At 43.6% G+C, this 27994-nt stretch overlaps 1 protein-coding gene across 2 annotated transcripts; it reads left to right on the forward strand.

Moving 5' to 3' along the window:
- Positions 1-296: 296 nt before the first annotated feature.
- Positions 297-21958, forward strand: LOC129849843 (RNA binding protein fox-1 homolog 3-like; the record flags this gene model as incomplete). 2 transcript variants are annotated; one of them, XM_055916583.1, is given in 4 exon segments in its annotated part: positions 297-336; positions 5167-5225; positions 7188-7266; positions 18789-21958. In XM_055916583.1, coding segments are annotated over 4 exon segments (181 nt in total), but the record flags the coding sequence as incomplete, so codon positions are not given.
- Positions 21959-27994: the final 6036 nt, after the last annotated feature.

The raw sequence follows: 27994 nt of genomic DNA on the forward strand, positions 1-27994 counted from the left end.
TTTTTTTTTACCAGAGCAGAACATTTCATGGGAATTGTGAAATGGCTGCATTTCCCCCCTTAATATGTCATTCATTATTTGTGGTGCGCAGCAGCCGGTAAGAGCTGACCCTGTAGACGTGCAGAGCCACTTCCTTCACTCTTGTTTTCCGCCATGCAGATGTCTGCTTGACTTGCTCTCATTGGAAATAGGCTAGGTTCTAAACATCAGTGTGCTGATCCAATCTGTCTGCATATTAAACCGCCCAGAACCCAGATGAACTAAGGCGTCTCCACCATTGCTCTCTCATTTCACAGAGTGGTGTACCAGGATGGCTTCTACGGAGCAGAAATCTATGTAAGTACCGTTGTCTCTTTCTCTCTCTGCGTGCTCAGATGAAACAGAAGTAAAGCAGACAAAAGCAGCCAGCCCTGGAGACTAAAACACCATCTCTCCAGCACCCAGCGTTCCCCCTGCCTCTCTGCCAAGCTCGCGTCGATTAGGCATCTCTCTGCCGTGCCAAGAAACCCGACAACAAAATTTAAAACCCCCTCAGCTCCTCCCTCCTCTCCCTCTCTCTCCTATGATGTCAGACTTTGGCAAACAGACAGACCCCAGCTCAGTGTCCCGTGTCAAGTCGGTCGTCTCTCCCCTTAAAATGGCTTTTGGAGGTGGCTTGTTTCCGCCCTGTACCTGTACCTGTCTCTCTGTGTGTGTGTGTGTGTGTGTGTGTGTGTGTGTGTGTGTGTGTGTGTGTGTGTGTGTGTGTGTGTGTGTGTGTGTGTGTGTGTGTGTGTGTGTGTGTGTGTGTGTGTGTGTGTGTGTGTGTGTGTGTGTGTGTGTGTGTGTGTGTGTGTGTGTGAGCATGCATGCCTGCCTGTCTCTGTGTGTCTGGGTGGGGACAACCCTCTCTCTCTGTCTGGCCCAGGGGCCTGCGTGGAGCCTTAGTGGGACAGCATGGGGCCTTAGTGGGCCTGTGTGGGCCCTGTGTGCCTCCAAACCATCACGGTGTGAGAGATAAGAGGAGCGGAGGAAGATAAAGGGATTAAGCTTCCCTCTGGGGCTGTACATGCAGGCAGCGGCCACAGCACACACAGCGTCAGGCCGGCCCCAGTGCACGCTGCCCTTCACAGAGAAAAGCGGGACGCTGTGGAGATAATGCTGAAATGACCAGGCTGCCCCAGTTTGACAGCAGTCCAAGCGTTTGGGGGGGATGTTATTTGTCGTTTGAATCTGTAGTTTTTTTTGTTCCTCTCTGTCCTATGCAATATGGAGATGACAGCAGGCGCAGACAACAGTGCTACTGATTACCTCGTACTTTAACCCTGTCTGCATACGAGCAAAGGGCTGGTGTCTGGGAACAACAGTGCTGGACTCCACTATGATATATGGCTCAAACACAGCCCCATGTCGTAGCACTGTTTGTGAGTGGCTGTTAGCGACACCAGCGGAGTGAACAGTGTAGAGGAAAAGTGGCTTAATGCAGTCCTGTCGGCCCTGGGTGTTTGGCCTCCCTCCCTCCCTCCTCTCCTCACCTCCAGCTAAGCCCTGGGTCTCAGTGCCCTCTGACCAGTCCTGGGGTATCTCGCCCCATCGCTCAAGCCGTCAGCCTTTCCCCCTGTGCTTTACTGCCATTAGTTTTGGCAGTGGCCACTGCACGGACACTGAACGGCTTCAGACTGCCGGAGTGCGCCCAGACGTCTCCTGTGACAACAACAGCAAGTCCCACAAGCCTCTCTGTCCTCCACTATCATTCAGAAGACAGTAGCCATGTCTGTCACTGTCATGTCTGTCACTGTCAAATTCCATTCATTTCAACAGTCCTGAAGCACTTGCCATTAAAAAGAGCATCCAGGATGATACCACAACAAGAGGGAGTATATTAGGAATGGATGTATTCATATTCATACACACAGTCAGGCACACACGTGACGTGCACACGCATGCACACACACTGGGGCGAGACACAATAACAACTGTGTTGCACTGTTGTGGGCAGGATTTGACATGTGTGCAAGTGATTTATTGTGGCTGTGTGTTGTTGGGTTTTGTTGCTGTAATCAGCAGCACTGTCCCAGGGCATGGCCATCCCACAGGAACTCCTCTGCCTGGCCTTAGCCATGACTTCCTGTCTCCATGGGCAGTGAGGATGACTCAAATACAGCTCCTGGCCCATCTGCCCTCTGACCTGATTCCCCAAAGAGCCCTGGCCACAGTCTTTAGACGTTCCATCTCCACAGTAGTGTAGCTCGCCTTTGGACTAATAGAAAACATGTATTATTAACATCCACCTATTAGTGCTGAGCGATTAACTGAAATCTTGGTTATTTTTTCCCTTTTTATTTCTGTGAGCTCAATGCACACTTTGCGCAGTTTCTCTATAGATGAATCATATCAAGCCCGAACTGTGCGGTGTAGGAGGGAGTTGTAGTTTCCAACAGGCCAATATTCTACATAGTTTAGAGCAGAAAACATGGGTAATTAACTACCTACTTGTCCGGTCTGTGTGGGTGCGCTGAGAGGGACTAGAAGAGACAGAAGACGTGCGATCGAGAAGGAGAGAGCAGTTGCTTCGGGAGGTATCTCTACCTGAAAATACATGATCTAAGTGATTGATAGTTGATATTCATTAGTTGTAAAAGTATGCCTTTTTTATTTTGAAGAACTATTAAAACAGTGATTTTGTCAGACAGCAGCTCAATAGAGATGATGACTTGGAATGAAATAGAAAAGTTATCAAATAAAACTAATGTTATATACACAACAACTAAAATATATTATTAAAGTAAAGTCATGTGAATAAAACATGAATAAGTGGTAAGCAGTTACTACCATCATGGGGACTTTTATTCTTTGTTTTATTCTGTGTTGTTACACCATTCAACCCACATAATAAATAGTGCATTTAATGTAAAAAAATAAATAATCATAATCGAAAACCTTGATTATTTTTTAATATTCAAACCGAAACCGAACCGACCTCAAAAAGCACTCTCAGCACTACTACCTATATACCCAGCGTAGGATATAGGATGGAGATGGGCCAATGCTCCATTGGTGCTAATAGAAAAACAGTAGGTGAACAGCTTAATTTTTCAGCTGGAGTAATGACTGCTCTCCCCAATGAAGTTTTAATTCCTTCTTCCACGCAAATTAATACACAGGTCCTGACTTCCCAAATACTAAGCCCCTGTTACAGTGCCTTCAGAAAGTATTCATACCCCTTGACTTATTCCATATTTTGTTGTGTTACAGCCTGAATTCAAAATGGATTAAATATATATATTTTTCCCCATAATGACAAAGTGAAAACATGTTTTTAGAAATGTTTGCTAATTTATTGAAAATGAAATATATAAATATCTATTTACATAAGTATTCACACACACGTTCGAATCACCTTTGGTCTTTTGGGGTAAGCCTCTAAGAGCTTTGCACATCTGGATTGTACAATATTTGCACATAATTACTTTTAACATGATTCAAGATGTGTCAAGTTGGTTGTTGACCATTGATAGACAGCCATTTTCAAGTCTTGCCATAGATTTTCAATCTGATTTAAGTCTAAACTGTATCTGGGAACATTCTCAGGAACATTCAATGTCATCTTGGTAAGCAACTTTTAGGTTATTATCCTGCTGAAAGGTGAATTTGTCTGCCAGTGTCTGTTGGAAATCAGACTGAACCAGGTTTTCCTTGAGAATTTTGCCTGTACTTAGCTCAATTACGTTTATCTTTAACTTAACAACAAGCATGCCCATATCATGATGCAGCCACCACCATGCTTGAAAATATGAGGAGAGGTACTCAGTGATGTGTTGTGTTCGATTTGCCCCAAACTTAACGCTTTGAATTCAGGACATTAAGTTAATTTCTTTACTTTAACATTTTTTTTACTTTAGTGCCTTATTGCAAACAGGATACATATTTTGGAATATTTTTATTCTGTACAGGCTTCCTTCTTTTCACTCTGTCAATTAGGTTAGTATTATGGATTAACTACAATGTTGTTGATCTATCTGCAGTTTTCTCCTGTCACAGCCAATAAACTCAAAACTGTTGGCATCGTGGTGAAATCCCTGAGAGGCTACCTTCCTCTCTGGTAACTGAGTTCTGAAGGATGCCTGTATCTTTGTAGTGAATGGTGTGTTGTTACACCATCCATAGTGTAATTAATAACTTCACCATGCTCAAAGGGTGATTCAATGCCTGCTTTTTTATTTTTACCAATCTACCAATAGGTGCCCTTCTTTGCAAGGCATTGGAAAACCTCCCTGGTCTTTGTGGTTGAATCTGTGTTTGATATTCACTACTTGACTGATGGAATTTACAGATGATTATATGTGTGGGGTACAGAGATGAGGTAGTCAAACACTATTATTGCACACAGTGAGTCCCTACAACTTATGTGACTTGTTAAGCACATTTTTCCTCCTGAACTTATTTAGGCTTGCCATAACAATGAGGTTGAATTCTTATTGACTCAATGCAGTTCAGCCTTTTATTTTTTATTAAATTGTAAACATTTCTAACTTCCACTTTGACATCATGGGGTATTGTTTGTAGGCCAGTGACACAACATCTCAATTCAATCAGTTTTAAATTCAGGCTGTAAAGTCAAGGGGTGTGAATACTTTCTGAAGGCACTGTGCGTCTTGGTTTACTCCTGTGCAACACAGTACGTGTAAAGAAAAAGGAGTCTCTTCAATAATGCAGCAGGACATTGCTGCTTCCCCATTCTGAATGTGGGATGAATTTGGGGAGGGTTAACACACCACTGTTCTGTTCTTTTTCATGTGGACCATGTTGTGCACCTACTGTCACGCACTGTGTCACAGAGGGAACGCATGGCTCTCCTCCCCAGTCTCACAGGGGATCATTCATTCTCCGCTGCCTCAGCTACCAAATATTAAACAGCTCCCTCTGGCTGTGTTCTGGGCGTCTTGCACCTTGCGTTGCCTCAGTGCATACTCTTCCATTTAAAGAAATTAGACTTTTTGAATGATTTCATATGAATATTTGAAATATAAAAACTAGAATATGCAGTTTTGAAATGTTCCCAACAATGGACAATATTTCAAACCCGATGTTGGATATTTTAGTAAATGCTTGTAATTATTTGTTTGGGAATACTGGTAATATACATGCTGTTGTGGGTGGTTGTGTGACTGTCTGAGTTTCCAACAGGGGGGCTACGCTGCGTACAGATACGCCCAGCCCACCACCGCTGCTGCCTACAGTGACAGGTGAGTGCATTCCACCTGCTGCAGAAAATAAAACAACTAATATTACTTGAAAGACCATTAAAAGACCATTGATATTGTGATGGATTAAATTAGAAGTTGTGACAAAGTCTGACAAGTGACTTCAACCTTTCTCCACTCTCCAAAGTATCTCCCACATAGAAGGGTGAAGATTAACTCTCTCTGGAGTTGTGACCCTCCCTCAGATTGAACTGTCCATTAGGAGATCCACTATGGCCTCAGGCTAAAGCACACAAAAAAGTAACCTTGTTCGACAAGATGATCTATCCCATGCCTCTCTGCCTTTGACGGGCGAGAGGGCATATCAACTGTATTTATGAATGGCCTGCGGTCTGCGGGAGGAATGGAGAGAGGGAGAGAGGGATGGATGGGCAGGGACTCTATCACTTCTGACTGATGTCATTCGGGTTCAGGTGTGCTCCGTTTGAGGAGGCGTGGCTGATTCATTTGGGCCTTCAAAGTCAGGCTGGATATGGGCTGGTTTGGGAATCTAATCTGGGAGGGATTGAGCATGTCACTTGTGATAACGTACACCCTGCCTGAGAGCCTGAAGATCATATCGATAATGTAAGATTTATCTGACCTCGCCGCACTGCGAATTATGAGCAGCCGTGCTCGGAGGGAGCAGAAATTGGACAACGGCTTTTTCCTCTGGAAGTGATTTAATTCCTGTTTCTCTTGCCTATATTTTCCTCCTGAGATTTAATGTAATTCGCCCGAGTTGTTTGTTTTGCTTTGTTTTGCTTCCCTTGTCTGTTTGATTCTTTTTGAATAAGCGGTCATGCCCATTGGATCAATAGGGGTTTGTCTCAGCAATACCTTATCAGACTTACCAGCGGAGCAATCAGCCAATCATGAAAGGAGGTCACAGGGATCATAAGAGGCTTGTAAAATCCCCATAAAATATGAAACGTTCATTTTTCAAAATGCTTTTGCCCACAGGCCTGCTTTGTATTACCGAGGCCCTGTCAGGGGCCAATCAGCGTAGTGAAGCCGCGTGACGTACGTTCTGAGGGGACGTTTGACCTCGAGGTGGTTAGCAATGCCACTCTGGTGAGAGCCCATTTTGTAGATAGATTAGCCTTAGTGGGCCTCTGGGGTTTGGTGCTCACAGTAGATAAGAGTATCACAAAGACCACCCCTGACCATGTCATGGTACAGCCCATCCTCTCCCCCTGGAGCCTTCTCATCCAGCTCCTTCCCCCTCCATGTCCTGCTCACTGACCTTGAGTGTTGGACTCCAACGGGACACACCATATTTAGATCTTATATAATTCAATGTCCTCTTCGCCCCGCTCCAGCCTTGTAGGCTGGATGTCTTGTATCCTTAAGGAAAATTACATTTCTCCCTCTCTCCTCTTGGTTTTTATTCCTGGTTGATTTGGTGCCCTCGGTGCTTGGCTGGGAGTGCCTTATCTGCGCCGTACAGACCCTCATTTGCAAGCGAGCATTGAAGAAAAAAATGTAAATAAAGGAATATGTGAAGTCGAGTAAATAAATAAATAAAGCACACATCTTGTCCTGTCTCAGAAGGAAATTGGAAGGATTAGTTCCAAACCAGCAACAATGAAAAGACAGTGGTGTGAGCCCACTGTTCAGCTTGGGTAAACAACAGCAGGGTGAGAGAGCGTACACAGACTGGGCCCAAGCCCTCCAGAACCTCTATCTTCTCTCCCCTCTCTCTCTCTCTCCCGTTTCTCTTTCTCTCACCCCTCAGTACCCATCACTGCCAACTAATCGAGGTGACAGTGAAAAGGACAATGTGTATTCACAGAGAATGATCCAACCACCTTTGAACTCCTTTTCTACTCAGCCTTGTATCATTTTCTAACCCAGGGGGTAGAGAGAGGGAAATAATTGTTTTAGAGACTTGAAAGTGTTGACTTTAGGGCCAAGTATCAAACAAGCATTGAAAATATAATCTCCTGGCCTTTTCCATTGCAGCTATGGCAGAGTCTATGCAACAGCAGACCCCTACCACCACACAATCGGCCCTGCCGCTACATACAGTGTGGGGACCATGGTAAGTCCACTCTCGCTTTCCTCTGCACCCTGTTGTTGGCTAGCCACACTAACACAGAGCAGAGGCCACCAGCCGCAGTACTCTGTCGCTCCAGGAGCACTCGGAGATAAAGACTATTGAACTAAGCCAAGTCAGTGGGCTTTATTTCCTCTTTGTCATGCTGTTTGGCACAACCTAGTGGAGTGCAGCAGAATTCCCTAGCATGTGGTCGTTGTGAATTCAGTGAAATGGATTTGTTTCATGTTATGTCACACAAGCTCACCTCATACATAGAATATTTATTTGATTCAGGCTTTCTACTGCTAAAATGGGAATGATCACTACAACTAATTCAATCCAAACACATGGGCATCTTCAACACTAGTATAATCATTTTATTCCTGACACTATTCAACTCCAAATGAGTTGTTCCATTCTTCCTTTCAGCCAAACCCTAAACTTGAAGGGGTGAAGTTGAATGGTTAATGTCTGTTTTTAGCTAGCTTTTGCAGCTAACATCAAAGATGAAAATACTATCAGTAAAATAGCATCCTATAATGGGGAGATAGTTTCTCAATGTTTTGTTTTCAAATGAGGGCATGGGACTGGGCTCATAGACTCATCTGTAAGATGAACGACCATCAAACGCATGCAGCAGTGTGCCGTGGGACGTGGAAGAGAAAGAGAGGGAGGGAGTTCTCTCACTCACCCCTCCAGTCCACAAGGTTGATGGGACGAGCGCTCTCTGCCAGACAAATGACTTAAATGTACCATTCCGGCATGCATGCGATTTTTCAACAACATAAAAAACAGCGTACAGTTCCCCGGTGCAGCTGCTAGCTAAAAGCTTTCATTAATTAAGACATTTATTTTTTTTCCTCTTCATTTACTTAATTAAAAACTGTGCTTCTTTTCCTCCAAATTTCCTTCCCTTCTCTGCCACTCTTAGTCACCCTTTCTTAGCCAGGCTGAATTTGGCCCTTCATGTCTGAGCTTGGGTTGTGTGTGTGGGGCAAGTTGAGGGGATCACTGTGGTGGGGTGGAAGCTGTTGAGGTGCGAGACCCTGGTAGTGAATAAACCATCTTGACACAATAGGAGTTCAGATCTTACAGTGCAGAGACACACCATGAAATAGATTCAGAAAAAAGTTTGGTTTGGTTACTAATTCTTTAGTCCTCTTTGATTAATGGTTCCAAAGGAGAGAGCAGCGATTTTTGCATTTAGAAACCTTTCAATAATTAGTTCCTCCGAGGTTGCTTAAAATTCTCTTTGCTGATTTCCAGCATGCAAAAAAATTGAAAATGCTTTTTTATACTGATGAAAATTTTATACAAGCAAGAGGGTTCCTTTAAATTAAGGGATATTAGCCTTTGAAGGTTTGGGGCTTGCTCAGAGTACATGGGATATTGTGTGTGTGTGTGTGTGTGTGTGTGTGTGTGTGTGTATGTGTGTGTGTGTGTGTGTGTGTGTGTGTGTGTGTGTGTGTGTGTGTGTGTGTGTGTGTGTGTGTGTGTGTGTGTGTGTGTGTGTGTGTGTGTGTGTGTGTGTGTGTGTGTGTGTGTGTGTGTGTGTGTGTGTGTGTGTGTGTGTGTGTGCGCGCGCGCGCCCTGGTTAACCAGAGCATGGCAGTAAACCTAGGGAGCAATATCCTCTGGTGCAATACACATCCAGAAAGGTGTGCACCATGGTTGGAGTTGAAAGAGAATTATGATTAAACTCCTTTGAACTTAATTCGCTTTGGTTGGATCTATGACATAGTTGTAGCCTGGAAAGCCATTCCGTGAGGAATGTTTTCCTGCAGTCAAAAGCATGAAACAAGCACAGTATTTTCCAATTTGTTGCTTAATGTAATTAATGCATGGAAACTGCATTTGAGGGCGGGGCCCACTTCGCCGTGTGGCAAGCCAAAGGAAGAATATTGATATCTAGGAAAGGGTTTTTCTCTCTGGTACAAATATCAAAATTATTTCAGACTAAGATCATACTTTATCACTACCAGGTTCTTTATCCTGCAGCTCCAGCTCCAACACCTGGACCGCCCCTCCTCAGAACACACACATACCCAACTTATGCATACTCTAATGAACAAGAACTATTATTACTTTGATTAAACCAGCTCGATTAAATGCTATTTAATCCCATGTCCTTCAGACACAGACGTTTTAACAAAACCAATAAAGGAAGGAAATTTGTGGAAAAAACAGAACTCAACAAGCAAGCTGTCACCACCTTAATACTGATTGGTCCTTTTTCATCTTTGATGTTGCAGGCTAGCCTATACAGAGGAGGGTACAGTCGCTTCACTCCCTACTAACAGAAAGAAAAAGAGAGAAAGACAGAGACATTACCCCCCAACAAACAAAAATCTGACAAATTAACAAACAAGCAAACACCTCATCCTTCGTGGAGCGCTAAATCAAACTAAAAGCTTCCAGGTCTCAATGCTGACCCCTCCCCCTGACACCCGCCCTCCCGCCACAGACGATATCTACAACCTTTTTGATGTCATCATTGGTCTGCTCCTATGATTTGTTTTGTATTCATTTTGTGCTTTGGATTGATTTCGGAGAAGTTATGTTCTGCACATGTGACTGCTGTAGATGGGTGCTGTGTCACCATAACCAATGTGAGCCTACTGTAGCACGCATGATGCATGATCAGAGGGGTGTGTTTCTGCAGTGACCGTCAGATGGATGACAATCTAGTGGGGCATTAGATACACTGTTATTTAGCCTATTCTTGAATTGGAATTCAATGAAATTCAAGCAGGAAACAAAATATTGTATTCCAATTAGCGTTAGAAATACATCATTATAATAATAAGAAAGACTATGCACATGCCCTGCTAATTCTTATTTCACAAGACGCCACTGTCAACTGTACGATTGCTCTGTAATGTTGGAGTGTCCTAATGCACTTGAATTGGAGTCCTAACAGTGATGTGGTGTGACAGCATGCAGAGTGAGGGCCATTGCACCACAGTGAGGGGTCAGAGTTCACCTGGGGTTGAGACTGGGGTAGCTCTCGCTAATGTGATGGCACTCTAGGCTAAATGACTTAGGATTGTGAAGGATTCAATGTCTTTGTTTATTTCAGGCACATTTTTTCCACACTGATTTGCATGTTCACGTATTATTAACTGAAGTGTACAGTGCATTCAGAAAATACTCAGACCCCTTGACTTTTTCCACATTTTGTTACGTTACAGCCTTATTCTAAAATTGATTAAATTGTTTCCCCCCCTCATCAGTCAACACACAGTACCCCATAATGACAAAGCAAAAACAGTTATTTTTTATTTTCTTGAAAATCTATGTAAAATAAAACAGAAATATCACATTTAGATAAGTATTCAGACCCTTTACAAAGTACTTTGTTGAAGCACCTTTGGTAGCAATTACAGCCTCGAGTCTTCTTGGTTATGACGCTGCAAGCTTGGCACACCTGTATTTGGGGAGTTTCTCTCATTCCTCTCTGCAGATCCTCTCAAGCTCTGTCTGGTTGGATGGGGAGTGTGTTGCTGCACAGCGATTTTCAGATCTCTCCAGAGATGATCGATCGGGTTCAAGTCCGGTCTCTGGCTGGGCCGCTCAAGGAGATTCAGAGACTTGTCCCAAAGCCACTTCTGGGTTGTCTTGGCTGTGTGCTTAGGGTTGTTGTCCTGTTGGAAGGTGAACCTTCGCCCCCATTCTGAGATCCTGAGCGCTCTGGAGCAAGTTTTCATCAAGGATCTCTCTGTACTTTGCTCCGTTCATATTTGCCTCGATCCTGACTAGTCTCCTAGTCCCTGCCGCTGAAAAACATCCCCACAGCCTGATGCTGGCACCACCATGCTTCACCGAAGGGATGGTGCCAGGTTTCCTCCAGATGTGACGCTTGGCATTCAGGCCAAAAAGTTAAATCCTGATTTCATCAGACCAGAGAATCTTGTTTCTCATGGTCTGAGAATCTTCAGGTGTCTTTTGGAAAACTCCAAGCGAGCTGTCATGTGCCTTTTACTGAGGAGTGGCTTCCGTCTGGTCACTACCATAAAGGCCTGATTGGTGGAGTGCTGCAGAGATGGTTGTCGTTCTGGGAGGTTCTCCCATCTCTACAGAGGAACTCTAGAGCTCTGTCAGAGTGACCATCGGGTTCGTGGTCACCTCCCTGACCAAGGCCCTTCTCCACCGATTGCTCATTTTGGCCAGGTGGCCAGCTCTAGGAAGAGTCTTGGTGGTTCCAAACTTCTTTCATTAAAGAATGGTGGAGGCCAGTGTGTTCTTGGGGACCTTCAATGCTGCAGAAATGTTTTGGTACCCTTCCCCAGATCTGTGCCTCGACACAATCCTGGCTCTACAGACAATTCCTTTGACCTCATGGCTTGGTTTTTGCTCTGACATGCTGTGGGACCTTATATAGGCAGGTGTGTGCCTTTCCAAATCATGTCCAATTAATTGAATTTACCACAGGATGACTTCAATCAAGTTGTAGAAACATCTCAAGGATGATCAGGATGCACCTGAGCTCAATTTCGAGTCTCATAGCAAAGGGTCTGAATACTTGTAAATAAGGTATTTCTGTTTTTTATTTTTAATACATTTGCAAACCTTTCTAAAAACCTCTTTTTGTTTTGTCATTATGGGGTATTGTGTGTAGATTGCTGAATAAAAAAATTATATGTAATCATTTTTAGAATAAAGCTGTAACATAACAAAATGTGGAAAAAGTCAAGTTGTCTGAATACTTCCCGAAGGCACTATATGTGACGTTTAGAGGTGGGTAACCATTATTTTTAGTAGGCTACGCTATCGACTCATCTATGAAGTACTGTAGTGCAATTCCTGATAACTATTCACTTTTCAATATTGCACAAAACATTCTGTACCTCAGGATAAACCACTACAAGTGATTTGATCTGACAACTAATTGTATCAGTAGAATGCTTGTCTTGTTTATTGAAGATTTTCTTGACATAATCAGTGCTTGACTTGTGCAGGAGCTTACCAGAGCTCAGCACCGGCACCTCAGACTTTCTACTGCTTGAGCTCCTGCACTTAAATATAAACCGTACCAGCACCCAAAATGACTAGCATAAGTCAAGCATACCCACCAAACACTACCAGTGGGTTCCCCCACTTTACAATGACAGAGCATTGTCTTATTGGTTGATTTTGCCTAAATCTCTTTGAAGAGATGAATTACTAGAGTAGGTACAGTGAGAGATTATAGACTTTCGATTATTAGGAGAGAAATGGACTGTGAACATGCTTGTATCATATTTCACTTTCAGGAGAAAATACCTTGTTCCATACAGCTCTAGGAAGAGTCTTGGTGGTTCCAAACTTCTTCCATTTATGTATTATAACATCTGCGTGTTGTCATACCATATTAATGTACCGAGTACACGTCTTCAACTCAGTAGTTACCCCACATGAACTCTTGAGAAAATGGGAACATTTCAAAGAAACTATTTTGTAAGTAGATCAAGCCAAGAGACATGATATATAGATCCGAATACAACTATGGAAATCTATAATTACTCAACTATTCGTATAATGATATAATTTACGTATGTATCCTCTCAAGTGTTATCTGTTTGTTCAACTTTATTTGTGTATTTTGATCATTTTGAAGATGTGACATGTTTATAAAGATATCATGTACGAGCAGTTATGTTTATTCAACATGTTGAACATGACATAGATTAATGTTGTATACCAAAATAACATATCATCACTTGATCAAAGAAAAGCATAAAACATTGTTCTTCCTTTATATACCAGTATTTAGGGTTCTACCATGGGGGCTTTTATATACCAGTATTTAGGGTTCTACCATGGGGGCTTTTATATACCAGTATTTAGGGTTCTACCATGGGGGCTTTTATATACCAGTATTTAGGGTTCTACCATGGGGGCTTTTATATACCAGTATTTAGGGTTCTACCATGGGGGCGTTTATATGATTCAAAAAAGCTTCAGACATTATTATTAATGTATTTGTAGGTGTTTCTGATTAAATTACTCTGTGTGTGTGTGTGTGTGTGTGTGTGTGTGTGTGTGTGTGTGTGTGTGTGTGTGTGTGTGTGTGTGTGTGTGTGTGTGTGTGTGTGTGTGTGTGTGTGTGTGTGTGTGTGTGTGTGTGTGTGTGTGTGTGTGTGTGCGTGTGTGAATAGTAGGGTTGACACAACCCATTTTAAATGACTTTCCTCCCCATCCACTTTCATTGCGCCAGTATAAAACTGAGTGCTGCTCTGAGCGCCAGTGGAACTAACACAGAGAATCCCCCAAGAACAACGGCTCACTGAAGCCAAGTTCCACTGTTTCTTCAACTCAATTAGTGTCTATGTTTTAAGCTGAATTTACAACAGTGGAAGTCTGCTGTTTGAACACATAGGCTTGAGACAGCTCCACACAAAATATATATATTATAAAAGAGACACTGAACGGCAAGTAAAATACTCCCCTCTGCCTTGGTAAAAAGAGAACCTCATAGCTTTGAATTCTCCCTCTCACTGCCTCCCAATTCCTAATGATGCCCGTCATTACAGCTGTTGTTTCAAAATCCTGTTTTGCAAACGGCTTCTTCTACACTGAGCTTAATGGAGAGAGAAACTTAGTAATTACTATATAGTACCAGTTGATCTGCTTGAAAGGAAATAGACTATTTGAAACCCCCTGTTCAGTTTGGGTGCAGATAAGTCATAAATGAGTTGAGTAGGAAAGCCACAGTGTCAGAAACTGAGAGCAGACATCTTAATGAATATTGCTCTTCTGAAGCTATCGTTTAGCAAATACACTGAAGGCCATAGTGTGACGAATAGTAGTTCATGTTTTTCACTGGCTGTGTGTTTTTGAGGTTTGCCAACTTCTTTCCTCTAGTCTCGACATCCTGAAATCTCTCTCCATGACAACTCTTTGCCTCAATAAATCACTTTATACGTCCTAATTCATTGATAACCTAACCTTGATACAGTAAAACAGAATCTTCCACTTTGAGCACCCACTCATTTCCTGTCTGCACGTGAACCAGCCTGATAAGATGCTAGCTGCTATGAGAGGAACATCAATGCCCAGGAGGGGTGTTAGCCGCCATGCCTCACCACCACAAATTAGAGCAGGCTAATCAGCCACTATCAATCACTGTATCGCTAGCTTCTCTTACAGGCTATTCCTACACTACATCTTCACTATGGCAATGTGCAGATCTCAGTCTACCAGCAGCTACATTTCACAGTTAAAAAAGAAAGTCGGCCGAGAACACACCTTTTCATTTACATCCTCTACTTTCAGGGTTACTCGGGGTCAGTTTTATTCTTACATGAGGACATTGCAGTGATGTCATGTTTTAACTTGGATGGGTTTGAGTGTTGTCAGTTAAAGTTGTAATGTGTCCGTACAACTCTTCCTCCCTTTATAATCAATGTATTCATTGTTACACTGTTAAAATGTCAAATTATCAAGGCTTCATATAACATGTAAATAGCTAATATATATTGTGTCTTATTATATTTTGCTAAATATTAAAAATGTATCTATAGTGTAGAGACTGAAAGGTTTTCCAGTTTTATAATATCCTCTATCCCATATACATTTGTTTTTCATAGCTAGCTACATTATTAAAAACACTCAATGAAGGTGTTAAACCACATGCCCAGTCCTATACAGTTTGCTGACATTTAAACATGTTTATTTGTGTAAATTGAACGCACAGTTTGTTAATTCATTCTGATGTATTTACTATTATAGTCAGTAAGCCTTGATAAGCTGACCGTTTCATTTCTTTCTCCGTCCAAAAGATTTGTGGAACAAAAGGGAAACAAGCTAAAACGTTACACTTCCTGTAAATATATACATGTATATACACATATATTACCAATTCTCTGATTATCTGGTTTCTATGTATTCATATATATAGTGGTTTTATCTGTGTATTTTCAATTCAGCTGAACCTGTTCTATGAATTGTACAATATGTCATTTCTAAAAAAGTATATATTGTCTGAAAGGTGTAAGTAACTGGATTTTGATTTATTGGTACAGTATATTACATTTCCTTTGTCTTCTTTCATCAATGACTTAGTTGTTAGTATATGTGACATATCTAAGCAACCTCTGATTGTTTTGAGTGTCAGAATAAAGCGGTTCTGAGAGCATTTTGTTTGTCATTGGAGCTCTATGTTTAATCTGTTGCCAGCTTGTTGATTGTAATCCTGATCAGGCACAGTAAAATGAAATCTTCTACAATTCCTGTTCCCGCTTAATGAAACACAATATTTCTACAGATTTAAACCAGCATTGTATAGACAAGTAGATGTTCAATTTAGGTACAGTGCAATGCATTGAACTTCCTCAGTGACAGTGGCCACTTGCTACAGCACCGACCCAACCCTCCCCTGAATTGACTTGTCCATGAGTGATTAATATATTTGTCACTGCAGCTCCTCCAATGCTGGTCTGCCTGTCAGTGAGGGGCACTATATGTAGCGCAGGTGCTATTGTGTTCCCACTCTGCTCTGCTATATAGTGATACAGTGATGGGGGATATTTTAGTATAGAGTCCCCAGTGAGACCTCCGTAGGACTGAAGATGAGGCAGACTGCTCCATGGATGGAGAGACAGAGGGAGATGGAGGGAGAGACAGAGGGAGTATGGAGGGAGAGACAGAGGAAGAGACAGAGGGAGTATGGAGGGAGAGACAGAGGAAGAGACAGAGGGAGATGGAGGGAGAGACAGAGGAAGAGACAGAGGGAGATGGAGGGAGAGACAGAGGAAGAGACAGAGGGAGATGGAGGGAGAGACAGAGGAAGAGACAGAGGGAGATGGAGGGAGAGACAGAGAGATGGAGGGAGAGACAGAGGGAGATGGAGGGAGAGACAGAGGGAGTATGGATGGAGAGACAGAGGGAGATGGAGGGAGAGACAGAGGGAGATGGAGGGAGAGACAGAGGGAGTATGGAGGGAGAGACAGAGGGAGATGGAGGGAGAGACAGAGAGATGGAGGGAGAGACAGAGGGAGATGGAGGGAGAGACAGAGGGAGTATGGATGGAGAGACAGAGGAAGAGACAGAGGGAGATGGAGGGAGAGACAGAGAGATGGAGGGAGAGACAGAGGGAGATGGAGGGAGAGACAGAGGGAGTATGGATGGAGAGACAGAGGAAGAGACAGAGGGAGATGGAGGGAGAGAGAGAGATGGAGGGAGAGACAGAGGGAGATGGAGGGAGAGACAGAGGGAGATGGATGGAGAGACAGGGAGATGGAGGGAGAGACAGAGTGAGATGGAGGGAGAGACAGAGGGAGTATGGAGGGAGTATGGAGGGAGAGACAGAGAGATGGAGGGAGAGACAGAGGGAGATGGTGGGAGAGACAGAGGGAGTATGGAGGGAGAGACAGAGAGATGGAGGGAGAGACAGAGGGAGATGGAGGGAGAGACAGAGAGATGGAGGGAGAGACAGAGGGAGATGGAGGGAGAGACAGAGGGAGTATGGAGGGAGTATGGAGGGAGAGACAGAGGGAGATGGAGGGAGAGACAGAGAGATGGAGGGAGAGACAGAGGGAGTATGGAGGGAGTATGGAGGGAGAGACAGAGGGAGATGGAGGGAGAGACAGAGAGATGGAGGGAGAGACAGAGGGAGATGGAGGGAGAGACAGAGGGAGTATGGAGGGAGAGACAGAGGGAGTATGGATGGAGAGACAGAGGGAGAGACAGAGGGAGATGGAGGGAGAGACAGAGAGATGGAGGGAGAGACAGAGGGAGATGGAGGGAGAGACAGGGGGAGTATGGAGGGAGAGACAGAGGGAGATGGAGGGAGAGACAGGGAGATGGTGGGAGAGACAGAGGGAGTATGGAGGGAGAGACAGAGGGAGTATGGAGGGAGAGACAGAGGGAGATGGAGGGAGAGACAGGGAGATGGTGGGAGAGACAGAGGGAGTATGGAGGGAGAGACAGAGGGAGATGGAGGGAGTGACAGAAGGAGATGGATGGAGAGACAGAGAGAGAAGGAGAGACAGAGGGAGATGGCGGGAGAGACAGGGAGATGGATGGAGAGACAGGCAGAGAGATGGAGGGAGTGACAGAGGGAGATGGATGGAGAGACAGAGAGAGATGGATGAAGTGACAGAGGGAGAGGGAGAGACAGAAGGAGATGGAGGGAGAGACAGGGAGATGGAGGGAGAGACAAAGAGTCATTCTGGGCTGAGATTAGCATGCCACGCGTTCAATTGTTACTTCTCCGGAGGAGGTGTAAAAAAGCACTACAAAGCCATGTCAAAATGAAAGCTTCGCCTCGTTTTCCTCTACAGCTCGGTGCGCTGCTGAATTAGGGAGAGACTGTCATGACAAGGGTCCCAGGACACCTGTCTCTCTCCTCCCTCCCTCTCTCTTCTCCCTCTCTCCCTCTCCCTCTCGCTCTCCTCCCTCTCCCCCTCTTTCTTCTCCCTCTCTCCCTCTCTCTCCTCCCTCTCTCCCTCTCTCTTCTCCCTCTCTCCCTCTCTCTCCTCCCTCTCCCCCTCTTTCTTCTCCCTCTCTCCCTCTCTCCTCCCTCTCTCCCTCTCTCCTCCTTCTCTCCCTCTTTCTTCTCCCTCTCTCCCTCTCTCCTCCCTCTCTCCATCTCTCTTCTCCCTCTCTCCCTCTCTCTCCATCTCTCTTCTCCATCTCTCCCTATCTCTCCTCCCTCTCTCACTCTCTCTCCTCCCTCTCTCCCTCTCTCTTCTCCCTCTCTCCCTCTCTCCTCCCTCTCTCCATCTCTCTTCTCCCTTTCCTCCCTCTCTCCCTCTCTCTTCTCCCTCTCTCTTCTCTCTCTCCCTCTCTCTCCTTCCTCTCTCCCACTCTCTTCTCCCTCTCTCCCTCTCTCTTCTCCCTCTCTCTCCTCCCTCTCTCCCTCTCTCTTCTCCCTCTCTCCCTCTCTCTCCATCTCTCTTCTCCCTCTCTCTTCTCCCTCTCTCCCTCTCTCTCTCCCTCTCTCCCTCTCTCTCTCCCTCTCTCCACTACTGCTATAGGCCTCAGTATGACTCCCTTCACTGTAAACTGTAAACTCCAGTAGAGTGATAATGGCCCTCTGTTCTGTGGAGAAAATTAGCATTTGCTTTGGCCTACGCTCTTTAAAGCGCACTTTTGTGCTGTATGACTTTCAGACTGGCATGAAAAAAAGAATGCTCTCTTTTTTCCCCTCAAAAGCTTCCCTTTCAGTAGATTTTTTAAGCATGCTTCTCAATCGGGTGGTTTGACATCAATCCGTCAGCCCGTCTTAACCTGACATTGTGCACCTTTCCCCCTCCCTGGGGTGCAGTGCTTTAACAAAGATGGAGGGGAACTTTTGTGAGAGTAGTGTACTTTTTTATTCTATACATTTTCTCAATGTCTATATTCAAAGAATTTTGACTTTCTGGTTTCTGGTATGGAATCATCATATTGAATAGGTTTTTTGGAATAGTAAACACAGCAAACTTTATGATTAAAAGTAGTGAAATGCACAAGTAGGTTGTCTGTCTATATGTGTCAATCAGAGATGCAACGTTCTGCGTACTTACCCATGTCTCCCTGCTCTTCTTCCTATTCACCTCCAGTAAATAACAAAGGCAACGCTGTGCTCAGTATTGATGGACATCACAGATGAAAACAACGAGAAGAGGAGAACTAGCTTTAAGAAAACAACAGGAGAAGAAGAAAAGGAGTCCCTCTACTGAGGCTGGTGAGGAGAGACGGGAGGCGTGCGTGTGGAGTGGTGCCGCGGCGGTGTCAAAACCAGCCACAAGCGCTACAGACGGAATGAGCCAGTTTCCACCAGGGACTTCCTTTGCCGGGTAGAAGAGAAAAGACAACGAGAGAAAAAAAGAGAGAAAGCATCCTGTTATTATAACACATTTTATTTTTCTATACTTTTGTGATTTACAGCTTGTGATTTACAAGTAAAAAGTGTGTATAAAACAGTATATATGTACAAATATGTTTTTATGTTTTTGGTAAGGAAGACGAACAGTTGGCCCTCGATGCTGATTCTGTGGTGGAGAGGGAGAGTCCTGCTCTTCTCTCTCTGGCACACCACTCCTGTCACTGACAGACAAGAGGAGGTGGTGATATATATGCATACAGTAATGTTACAGTGGCAGGCTAGGAGGGTTCAGCATCCGGGCAAAAGCATTGTATTACAGGTCCACTTTCTGTGGGTCGGAGTCAATGGTTAACTTCCAGCTGGAGGTCTCTATGGTTACACTTCCTGTGTGCGGTCTTTTCGTGGTCTCACTGATCCGCTTCCTTCCTTGCGCTGGTGCCACTGTTCCACTGTTCTACTTCCTGTTGCAGTGTCACTGGCCAGCTTCCTATGGGTAGTCACTGCTGTTCTCTACCCTGTGGATACTGTCGTCATGACTCCACTTCCTCCTGGCAGCACCACTGGTCCACTCTCCATGGGCAGTAATGTCACTGGTCTACTTGTCTGTGGGTAAGCCAGTAAAGAAATGAGATAAGTTCCTCCCCCAGCTCCCTTTCCTCTCCAAGCCCCAGCAGAGGTCTCTGATTCACGACGAGAGAAAGAGAGAGAGTTTGATGCGTTAGTCCCTGACTTTCCTCACCTGCCAGGGTCAAAGCCCAAGCCTTTGTGTCTCTATCTGCACCAGTGGACAAAGTATCTCAAACAGACAGACCAACAAGCCAGGGTGCATTTAACTAACGATGCACGTTTCCAGAGAAGAGAAATACTCATCAATGTCCATGTAACAATTGAATTATAATCGAATAATCTAATTGTAATACATCAGCAGGTGCATAACCAAAACACAAGCCTAAGGCATATGGACTATGTCGCTTGATAAACATTATAGAACTAGTGCCCATCCAATGGTAATAAAGGAATGAGGGCTGAAACATGTCAATTACAATGTTGTTTTGTCAATGTATTCTGAGAATATTTATTTGTGTGATTTGCAGCACTGAAAACTTTTAAAGAAGAAAAAAAGGTTTTAATTTGTTGAAGCAACCTTACTTTATATCAGGAGAGTCACTGTAAACGTGTGTTTAAACAAGAATGTTGGTTCAGTTCTTGAATGTATTTTAATGTCTAGGGTGTCCAACAAGTATGTATTCTTTTTCTGTATATAAATATATATATATATATATATATACATATCTATTATATGGGCTGTGGTGGTGTCAGGGAGTAGAGGGGGTAGATAAGGGGCACCCTCCTACAAGCTATACCCCTGATATACTGTAACATGTGATCATGTGTTATATGACTGAAAGCGTAATGGTGATTGTGTGAACTGATCTTCCCCTCCCCCTGCACTTAAAGAGATTGGACAGGATCTTAAGCACTTACAAATTCGTAACATGCTGTATGAATTGGAATTCGTAACATGCTGTATGAATTGGAATTCGTAACATGCTGTATGAATTGGAATTCGTAACATGCTGTATGAATTGGAATTCGTAACATGCTGTATGAATTGGAATTCGTAACATGCTGTATGAATTGGAATTCGTAACATGCTGTATGAATTGGAATTCGTAACATGCTGTATGAATTGGAATTCGTAACATGCTGTATGAATTGGAATTCGTAACATGCTGTATGAATTGGAATTCGTAACATGCTGTATGAATTGAATTCGTAACATGCTGTATGAATTGGAATTCATAACATATCATGCACATTCTTTTTGCAAGACAAAATGGATGACTTTGTACACAATTGTGCACAGTTTTCGGGGACCGAAAAACTACTGTCTGAAATTATATGAAACCTTCATAATGCATCTTTAAAGAAACACACATATGAACACACACTCAAATACAGAGAATCACAGACACACGTTTTGGCCTAGAAATATGTTACAGAACTGCTTAACAACTTGCTGATTGCCAACAGATAGTTAGTGCTCCAGATAGTCATACACAACTACTCTGGCCCTGCAGGGTCCCAACTACTTTCTCTCAGCTATATTACAGACCCCCTTATGGAAATAACATGTATTTTCATCATCACATTAAGTAACAGGTCCTGTTGAGGAAGGCAATGATCATAAGCAGGTTTAGTGTATAGATGTAGATTTGATTGTGAGAGTTACATAGTGTATGTAGAACTAACTCCCAGTCAGTTTCAGGTGAAATGTGAGTGTGAAGAAACAGCAGGTGGGATGTCAGGCAGGCAGGCAGTAGGCCACCCTCCTGATCTCTGTGTAGACTGCAAGTACCAGTCCTTATCTTCCTGAGCCCTGAGCACAATGGCTTGAGCTGTGACATGAGCAGGATATCCCTCTGAGAGAGAGTTACTACTGTACCACCCCCTCCCGTTCTACTGTGTGAGTCTACCGCCCCTTTTGTATTCCTTACCCTACTGTACATAATATCCCCCCTCGCGATACCCCCTCCCCTCTGACTCCCAAAATCTTGTATTTTGTTCTATAATGACACATTTATTTATAAGGATTTTTTAAATATATCTCTTTCTCCTTTTTGTAAATGTTCCAGTTAAATAAAGTTAAAAAAATGTTAAAAAATTCAATGGATATATTGAAAGGTAAAAGTCTCTAAAAGTCCCCTCTCCTCTGGCTCTGTATTCTAAACTTTGTGTTTCTTTTTTTCTCTTTCTGTATGCTTCTCTTATGTGCTTCAGATTAAGAGTTCTATTTATTATGGCATTAACGTTATTATAATTATGACTAATTATTAATATTATCATCATCCTCATCATCATCATCATTATTATCATTAATAAACGTGTCTACTTCAACCAAAAGGTAGTGTATTTTTGGCCTGAGTGTTACAGTGTAGAGGAAGATGAGTTACTGTAGGAGTGTGTGTAGTGTGTGTAGACTCTAAGGACAGAACATCCCTTGATGGGACATCACAATGACACCGAGAGCTGGGGGAGATGTGCCAGGTGGAAGGGGGAGAGCTGGGGGAGATGTGCCAGGTAGAAGGGGGAGAGCTGGGGGAGATGTGTCAGGTGGAAGGGGGAGAGCTGGGGGAGATGTGCCAGGTAGAAGGGGGAGAGCTGGGGGAGATGTGTCAGGTGGAAGGGGGAGAGCTGGGGGAGATGTGCCAGGTGGAAGGGGGAGAGCTGAGGGAGATGTGCCAGGTGGAAGGGGGAGAGCTGGGGGAAATGTGCCAGGTGGAAGGGGGAGAGCTGGGGGAGATGTGTCAGGTGGAAGGGGGAGAGCTGGGGGAGATGTGCCAGGTGGAAGGGGGAGAGCTGGGGGAAATGTGCCAGGTGGAAGGGGGAGAGCTGGGGGAGATGTGCCAGATGGAAGGGGAGAGCTGGGGGAAATGTGCCAGGTGGAAGGGGAGAGCTGGGGGAAATGTGCCAGGTGGAAGGGGAGAGCTGGGGGAAATGTGCCAGGTGGAAGGGGGAGAGCTGGGGGAAATGTGTCAGGTGGAAGGGGAGAGCTGGGGGAGATGTGTCAGGTGGAAGGGGGAGAGCTGGGGGAAATGTGCCAGGTGGAAGGGGGTGAGCTGGGGGAAATGTGCCAGGTGGAAGGGGGAGAGCTGGGGGAGATGTGCCAGATGGAAGGGGGAGAGCTGGGGGAGATGTGCCAGGTGGAAGGGGGAGAGCTGGGGGAAATGTGCCAGATGGAAGGGGGAGAGCTGGGGGAGATGTGCCAGGTGAAAGGGGGGCGGGGCACAACTCCTAAGCCCATTTGTTTTACCCTGGGGGGGGGGGGCTCCCCAGTGGATGGACCTGGCTCCCGAGTGGGTGGGCCTATGCCTATGGCAGCACCCCTGCCCAGTCATGTGAAATCCATAGATTAGAGCCTAATTAATTTCTTTCAATTGACTGATTTCCTTATATGAACTGTAACTCAATAAAATCGTTAAAATTATTGCATGTTGTCTTCATATTTTTGTTCAGTATAGTTATACACGTGCCACATTCAACCAGTTAGCAAGTCGAACATTTCAAGTTTTCCTAGTTTTGACCAGCACGTGAACGCCGCATATATGCTTCCATTTATTATGGTAAGGGGATCTAAAAGTAACTGCCAAAATAAAGAAAGCACTTGAGTTAATGAAGGATACAACTAATATTGAAAGCAGCTGCTTCCCAACAGGTGTGGTTCCTCAGTTAATTAAGCAATTAAAACATCCTATTATGCTTATGGTCATGTATAAAAATGCCCAGTTGCCCAATATTTTGGCTACCATGGCTAGAAAAAGTGTGTGTGTGTGTGTGTGTGTGTGTGTGTGCGTGCGTGCGTGCGTGCGTGCGTGCGTATGTGTGTATCTGTGCCTCAGTCACCAGATCTCAACCCAGTTGAACACTTATAGGAGATTCTGGAGTGGTGCCTGAGACCGCGTTTTCCACCACCATCAACAAAACACCAAATAATTCAATTTCTCATAGAAGAATGGTGTCACATCCCTCCAATAGAGTTCCAGACACTTGTAGAATCTATGTCAAGGTGCATTGAAGCTGTTCTGGCTCGTGGTAGCCCAACGCCTTATTAAGACACTTTATGTTGCTGTTTCCTTTATTTTGGCAGTTACCTGTATATATCATGAATAAGTGGTTTAGAAGAACAGGAAGGGGAAACGCATGTATGCTTATTAGGTGAAGTTTGGATGACATCATCAAATTGGATTTATATTGTATTAATTTAGCAGTATCTTTAGATTTAATTGGGTTGTAAAATGGGGATCAGAAAGCATCAGAGCCTTGTTTTGTGATGGTTAATGTGATGTAATGGTTTGTCCATCCGCTTTACAGATTGTAATATCAAGGTTCCCCCACTTGGTGGCACTATAGCCTCGTACAGGTTACATTAACTTAACCTACGAGCCACTGCGTGTTAGTATTACTTAGCTGTATAACGTCATTACATGTTTTATCACTTGTTTCCAATTAGGCCATACTTCCTTTAATACAATAGGCTCCCCCATCACCAGTTGTGTGATCTCACCATGCACACCTTTTATCTGAAATATTGTCTTTGGGCTTCGTTCAAACATCCCGTGGTTGATTAAGGTCAAGCGTGAAGATAAAAAATGATAAAAGCCTCTGTTGGACTAAATTATAATCTATCACCTCGACCACAGGAAATGACCATAATCACACAATTATGAAGCAATGGGGCACTTTGGCTTTATGGAGTGGATGCTTTGCTAAAATGGCCCACGTAAAAGCCCATCTGTACAAATGGGCCCTCGGATTTGAGCCAAACCGGGGGCTAAAAGACCCTATACATCAAGCTATGGCATATATAACAAAGAGCAGCAGCCTCCAGTGCCTGATAGAAGGGCAAGGCTGCCTGAGGTGCTGCGTGCTGGAGGAATGGAACACAGTAGGATTAGATATGGAGATCTGCTGTAAAGATTCCAATACCTCAGGACTTTCCAACCTGCCCCTTCTTATTTAGGACCCTTGAGATTCTACAACATTTTGAACAACTAACTTGTTAATTAACATGTAGGTAACAAGTAGGTAACTATGCCTATATTTACTGTAATATTAACAAAAGCATTAACAAACTCTTTATTAGAGAAGTACAATTTAAAAAATATAATAAGCCATATAAAACATCTACAAATACTTAAAATTGTACCACTTTAATAAAGGGTTATAATCAACTTTGATAAAAAAAAAAAGATATGATCTAATGAACAACAAATCTTTAACTTTAATAGAGTTTAAATGAAAGCGGTTAGATTTCTCTGGTAATCATGCTTTCAGTATGCTATTGCATTTTGTAGTACTGAATGACCACATGCTACTTTTGATTGGACCGTGACACTCAATGTGAAATATCAGGTTTGTATCTATTCAAAGCCCTTTATTGTAAAGCATAGACCATATCACATTTTAGTAGAGCCTGCATAACACTCTATAAATATGAGGCTTTCACCATCGTTCCAATCCCATGGAGCGATGGTGAATATATGTATTCATTTGCCTTAAACCCAGTTGATGTGAACATGGCGTGAACAGAGACAACGATGAAACACTATTAATATATTAATTGATCATTCACATATCAGTGTGCAGTGTGTGCCTGACGTCAGCAGGATTTCATAGACCAAGCCTTGCTACAACCTTTTCGTTGCTTTAACTGACATGTGAATATTAGCCTGCCTTGCACAGCTATACTTGTAGTCAGTGTTTTTGTGGACAGATGAGTTGCGTTGCTCTATACTGTACCTGTGGTCCTGTATCCCTGTGTCCAGGGCTCAGAGAGAGAGACGAGGGCGGGACCATCAGGCTGGGTGTCTGGAGCAGTAGATACTTCATCCATCAGATCACCACTCAGCCATCTGGTCTAGACACTGCTGCTGCTACTGGTGCTGGTGCTAGTGCTGGTACTGGTATTGGTGATGGTGCTGGTACTGGTGCTGGTACTGGTGCTGGTGCCGGTGCTGGTACTGGTGCTGGTGCTGGTACTGGTGCTGGTACTGGTACTGGTGCTGGTGCTGGTGCTGCTACAGTATGGATGTAGTTTCACATCGCTACTTGGCTGGAAGTCCTTTTGAGATTAGCACAGGATGTAATGATGTATAACACACAACTTTCTACACCTACCACATAGGGACTAGTGGTGAAAAACAAGGATATTCAAACTAAATGTAAGGTTTGAATGGTCTAGCTATTTGATCAATGAGGTTATCTATTATCAATGCTGTTATGTAGTCAATGTTATGCTGTTATGTAATCAATGCTGCTATGTGTTATCTCACATCACCTCACCCATTTTGTATGTTTGGCTCTGTCCAGGAGAGGGCCTCCTATCCCTCTCTAAACTCACCTCATCAGCAGTTGTTGCTCTAGGTCACGGGTATTCAACTCTTACCCTATGAGGTCTGGAGCCGGCTGGTTTTCTGTTCTACCTGATAAATAATTGCACCCACCTGGTGTCCCAAGTCTAAATCAGTCCCTGATTAGAGGGAAACAATGAAAAAACACAATGGCACTGGCTTCATGGTCCAGAGTTGAGTTTGATCGCTCTTGGTGAATGATTAGCACACAATCAGGAAAGAAGAGGTATCGGTAGAATAGTTTTTGTAACTTACACAGAAGAGCATGCATTTGCAGCCACTGTGATGTCAGCAGATTTTCCAAGTCCCAATACTCAGCACTTTACCCACTCTTATCTCACTGGTCTGTCCATGCTGCTCTGTAGCAAGAAATCCCTCTGCTTCTTTCTGACTATAATTTCATGCTTTGCGGTTTTAATCTACTGAGGCTGTGATCCAATCATGCATACACAATGAAACACCAAACCAACAAGAGCACCTTCAGGCTTCTATGAAGTAACATGTTTGTCATTGTGTGATGTTGACATACAGTACCAGTCAAAAGTTTTTTTTTTAAATGTACATTGTAGAATAATACTCAAAACATCAAAACTATTAAATAAACATATGGAATCATGTAGTAACCAAAAAAGTGTTAAACAATTATTCTTCAAAATAGCCACCCTTTGCCTTGATGACAGCTTTGCACACTTGACATTCTCTCAACTAGCTTCACGAGGTAGTCTCCTGGAATGCATTTCAATTAACAGGTGTGCATTCTATAAAGTTAATTTGTGGAATTTCTTTCCTTCTTAATGCGTTTACGTCAATCAGTTGTGTTGTGATAAGGTAGGGTGGTATACAGAAGATAGCCCTATTTGGTAAAAGACCAAGTCCATATTATGACAAGAACAGCTCAAATAAGCAAAGAGAAATGACAGTCCATCATTACTTTAGGACATGAAGGTTAGTCAATGCAGAAAATGTCAAGAACTTAGAAAGTATCTTCAAATGCAGTCGCAAAAACCATCAAGCGCTGTGATGAAACTGGCTCTCATGAGGACCGCCACAGGAATGGAAGACCCAGAGTTACCTCTGCTGCAGAGGATAAGTTCATTAGAGTTACCAGCCTCAGAAATTGCAGCCCAAATATATGCATCACAGAGTTCAAGTAACAGACACATCTCAACATCAACTGTTCAGAGGAGACTGTGTGAATCAGGCCTTCATGGTCGAATTGCTGCAAAGAAACCACTACTAAAGGGCACCAATAAGAAGAAGAGACTTGCTTGTGCCAAGAAACACGATCAATGGACATTAGACCAGTGGAAATCTGTCCTTTGGTCTGGAGTCCAAATTGGAGATTTTTGGTTCCAACCGCCGTGTCTTTGTGAGACGCAGAGTAGGTGAACGGATGATCTCTACATATGTGGTTCCCACCATGAAGCATGGAGGAGGAGGTGTGATGGTGTGGGGGTGCTTTGCTGGTGACACTGTCTGTGATTTATTTAGAATTTAAAGCACACTTAACCAGCATGGCTCCACATCATTATTCAGCGATACGCCATCCCATCTGGTTCGCGCTTAGTGGGACTATCATTTGTTTTTCAACAGGACAATGACCCAACACACCTCCAGGCTGTATAAGGGCTATTTGACCAAGAAGGAGAGTGATGGAGAGATGCATCAGATGACCTGGCCTCCACAATCACCAGACCTCAACCCAATTGAGATGGTTTGGGATGAGTTGGACCGCAGAGTGAAGGAAAAGCAGCCAACAAGTGCTCAGTACAGTATATGTGGGAACTTCTTCAAGACTGTTGGAAAAGCATTCCAGGTGAAGCTGGTTGAGAGAATGCCAAGAGTGTGCAAACCTGTCATCAAGACAAAGGGTGGCTACTTTGAAGAAACTCAAATATAAAATATGTTTTGATTTGTTTAACACTTTTCTGGTTACTTCATGATTCCATATGTGTTATTTCATAGTTTTGATGTCTTCCCTATTAATCTACAATGTAGAAAATAGTAAAAATAAAGCAAAACCCTTGAA

This window comes from Salvelinus fontinalis, unplaced genomic scaffold (genome assembly GCF_029448725.1).
Source record: "Salvelinus fontinalis isolate EN_2023a unplaced genomic scaffold, ASM2944872v1 scaffold_1726, whole genome shotgun sequence".
NCBI classification, from domain to species: Eukaryota; Metazoa; Chordata; class Actinopteri; order Salmoniformes; family Salmonidae; genus Salvelinus; species Salvelinus fontinalis.